At 43.1% G+C, this 3,962-nt stretch overlaps 1 protein-coding gene across 1 annotated transcript in view; it reads left to right on the forward strand.

Moving 5' to 3' along the window:
- Window positions 1-1,732: 1,732 nt before the first annotated feature.
- Window positions 1,733-3,962, forward strand: part of LOC117285002 (merlin) — a gene marked incomplete at its 3' end in the record, with an annotated part of 17,022 nt that continues 14,792 nt past the window's right edge. The window contains exon 1 of the mRNA XM_033760707.1: window positions 1,733-1,864. Coding sequence (XP_033616598.1) covers window positions 1,739-1,864 — 126 coding nt within the window. The remainder of the gene's footprint in view (window positions 1,865-3,962) is intronic.

Genomic DNA, 3,962 nt, shown 5'->3' on the forward strand with positions numbered 1-3,962 from the left:
CCATTTCTTTTCACGACGTATCTTCATTGTTCCTTGGGTGAACGTTTCTTTTTCTTTCTTTTTTCCCCTTCAGTTTGAACCTAAGGCCTTTGTACGTTCTAGGCAGGTACTCTACACTGAGCTACATTCCCACCTACCCACTTTAAAAAAACTTAAAATTTCAATGTTTACTTTTATTAATATGGATTTTTTAGTACCTAATGTTTAATTCATCTTAGGGAGTAGGTGCATGCACTTAATTCTTTTTTTTTTTTTCGTATATGTGCTGCTTAAGCAAGCATTTTCATTCTTAATTCTTTTTTTCCCCTATCCTTTACCTTCCATCTCTGGATCCCTTTTCTCTTTGCCAAAGATCTATCTTCCTGTTTCTAGTTGTCTCTCTCTTATTTTTAAAATTATTTATACTTTGCGTTTCTCACGTAAGGGAAGTTATGTGATACTTAAGCTCGTGCATCCGATTTCTTTCACTTAACATTATGGTCTCCAGGTGCTTCTATTTCCCTACCAATAATCCAGGTTTATCCTTCTTCACCTCAGCCCCCTTTTAACTTTTGTTGTTGTTATTTTGAGACAGGCCCTTGCTGAGTTGCCTAGATTGGCCTCAAACTTGTGATCTTCCTGCCTAAGCCTCCTGAGTGGCTGAAATTAGAGGCATGTACTACCATGCCTGGCTGTGTAGACATTTCTAATGAGGGCAGAAGGACAGAGGCTTCTACTGTCTCATCTCTTCCCGTGTTTGGTGACCTCGTATTTGAATCTCAAGATTACTCTTACTGTGGCCTTGGTTTCTGTGAGGTGTCTCATTGATCATAACTACCCAAGTGTGTATTCTAATGTCCACCTGATACTCGGAGGGTGGTTGGCTAAGTATAGGAACACCCCGAGTGATTTAATAGACAGCCACTAGATGGCAGCATTTGCTAAACTGCGGGGCGTCCTCTTCCTCTGATGAGATGTTGAACTTGCTTTTTGAGCTATAAGATTGAATAGCTGAGAAAACGGTTTAGCAGCCATTGCTTCAGGTCCCTTGCGAGTGAGGCTACAGATAAATACACCACAGTACATTGATGTTTGTTCATCACCCGCGTTTAGATTCTGCGAGTGTGAAATTGCTCTGTATGTCTGTGGGTGAGTTGCTCTGGGCCCAGTTACACGTCTGTGATAGGAGACACCTCTGATTGGACTGTCTGGTTTCTTGTGTGTATTTTTTGTTTGTTTTTTGTTTTTCTTGACTTACGATTTAGGTTACAACTTCTTCCCCTATATTAAAAAGAAAAACCTAGTAAAATCAGTCTTTAAGTTAAAAAAAGAAAGAAAACCACAAAACATGAGCTTTATGTCCAAGGACAATCATGATTAAAAAAAAAAAATCAAAGAAAATCTCAAAGGAGTTTGTGTCCCTGAAGCTGGTCATCTCCCGAGGTTAACTCAAGAGGCTCACTCTCTTAAATGGGGATGCTTATTTACCAGGTTTCCTAAATTAGCAGCTTTGCGGATATTAAGATTTATAAGGAACTGTCCAAGGGAGGTATTGTGTATGCTCTGCAGTGATTAAGCCATTAAGCTCTAATTGGTATTTTCCCACTCATGGTTTTGTGGGGAAGCTTTAAAATTATTTAGGAATTCGGTGCTCATCAGCCATCTTAGCATCGGCAGAGAGTGAGGAGAACAGTTTTGCAGGTGAGCAGATGATGGCTTTTGCTCATAATGTCCCTCCCTGTTGGTTGTTTCATTGCAGATGAAGTGGAAAGGGAAGGACCTGTTTGACTTGGTGTGTCGGACCCTGGGGCTGCGAGAAACCTGGTTCTTCGGACTGCAGTACACAATCAAGGACACCGTGGCCTGGCTCAAGATGGATAAGAAGGTTGGCCTGGAGCTTTGTGAAACCAGTGGGGCAGGCGTGTGCTCTCCATTCTCTTCTTCCTCCCAAGCTCACACCTAGCTGGTGTGCTCGTCTCAGAGTGTCGCAGTGACGTGCTAGTGAAAGTGGCACGCTCCTCTGTTAAATCACGCAGAAAGCAGGTCCTGGAGGTGCTGCAGATTTTTCACTCCTCACAGGTTCTCCTAGACAAGCGCAACTCACCAGTGTTAAAACCATGCCAGCCCTGGCTCCTTTGCCCATTTTGCTTCTGGTTTTATGCCCTTCAGTTTATTAAATCACCAGTGGGGCTTTATGGATAAAAATGACTTTCTTCTTATATTTTAAAAAATAATTTATATCTTTGAAAGAGGTTCTTAGGGCTTATGTTCTTTAGGGAATTTTTCAAAAGTCTTTTGAGAGCACCGTGGCCCAACTGGAATTGATCGTTAATATGTTTTATGTTTTGTTTTGTTTTTTGAGACAGGGTCTCACTACGTAGTTGAGACTGACCAGGGACTCACTATGGAGCCCAGGCTGGTCTCGAACTCACAGCCATCCTCCTGCCTCAGCCTCCTGAGTGCTGGGATTACAGGCGTGCGCCACCACGCCCAGCTCCAATAGATCATTAATATGACCTGAGGAATAAGCAGTACATGTGTGTGCCTGTGGTGAGGGAACAATGCCCATTTGGTCCTCAGGATTCTCTGGGCTTTCAGAGGCCCATGAAGTCTGGGCTCCTGACAGTTCCAGTGTGCCATGGAAGTGGTTGTTGTCTAGAAGAGCCACCCTCTGTGGGCTTCTGTGCTCACAGAGACATGGTTACCTATTTACCTGCCCACCTACCTTACCGTGTAGACATTTGGGGAGCCAGACCATGAACTTTTCCTAGTCACCCTGAAAAACACCTGAATTGCGAAGTAAGTTAACATCTAATTCTTACCCAAACGATACCCCCTGCAGTTGCCCACCCAATACCATAGTGTTATCTACTAGTAAAATCAGTCCTTAAGTTAAAAAAAAGAAAGAAAACCACAAAACATGAGCTTTTTAATCAAAGGACAGTCATGATTATCTACTGGGTGACGTGGCAAATCGTGAAAGCCTCCCATTTCTTACGAGCGTCATTTTAAGCTGAAGTGTTCAAATTGTGTTCACAAATATACACGGTCACCTAATCTTCACGTTGCAATCCCTGCTGGTTGTAATTTCAAATGGTAATTCCCAATGATCGAGAGCCTTTCAGTGCCATAAAGTACCAGGGGCAGCAAGGATGTTCTAGATTGGGTGTATTTTTAATCTCCTGGGCCCTCTCCAACCCCAGGAATTGGACAGGCTCATAGAAAGTTATGTATCAAAGACAGCAAAACGGGCCTGGGATTTAGCTCAGTGGTTCCGCCTCATAAGCACAAGGACGTGAGTTTGATCCCTGGTACCAAAAAAAAAGAAGAAAAAGAAAAAGACAGCAAGACTTTGTTATCTTTTTATTATTCTCAGCAGAGTGAATTTTAAATCAGACCTAAGTGTTGGCCAAATGGATATAAGATTGGGGGCATCAGGAGCCAGGAAACCTGCTCTCAAAGGAAATAAATTATGACCCATGTTAATGGAGCTTGGTAGCCTGTTCCCATGGCATGTTTATGTCCTGAAGTGAAATTCACTCTGGATAGCACATGGTCCAAGCTTTTCAGGGGTTGGATGGAATTGTTAGACGATTAAAGGCAGTGGTTTATTGACTGCACTACAGGCGTTTGTGGGCCATTGCTGGAGGATCCTAGAAATAGAGATTGTCCATTGGGCATGGTTCACTTCTGTTGCTCACTTAAAATCTAAACGATGTCACAAAAATCTGGTTCATCTCTCTGAGCTGTCTCCCCATGTGCACCCCGCTTCCTGGGGATTGAGCTCCGGGCCTTGCTCTTGTGAGGCAGGCACTGCGCCACTGAGCTAAATCCCCAGTACCTGAGCTGTATTGTAATTGGACGTACACATTAGAGGTAGGGCCGGGGATTTTTAGCTCAGTGGTTCTGCTGCCTCACGAGCACAAGGCCCAGAGTTCAAACCCCAGTACCAAAAAAAAAAAAAAAAAAAAAAAAAAAAAAAA

The sequence above is a fragment of the Fukomys damarensis genome, unplaced genomic scaffold (assembly GCF_012274545.1).
Source record: "Fukomys damarensis isolate Sample0158 unplaced genomic scaffold, DMR_v1.0_HiC HiC_scaffold_73763, whole genome shotgun sequence".
Lineage (NCBI taxonomy): Eukaryota > Metazoa > Chordata > Mammalia > Rodentia > Bathyergidae > Fukomys > Fukomys damarensis.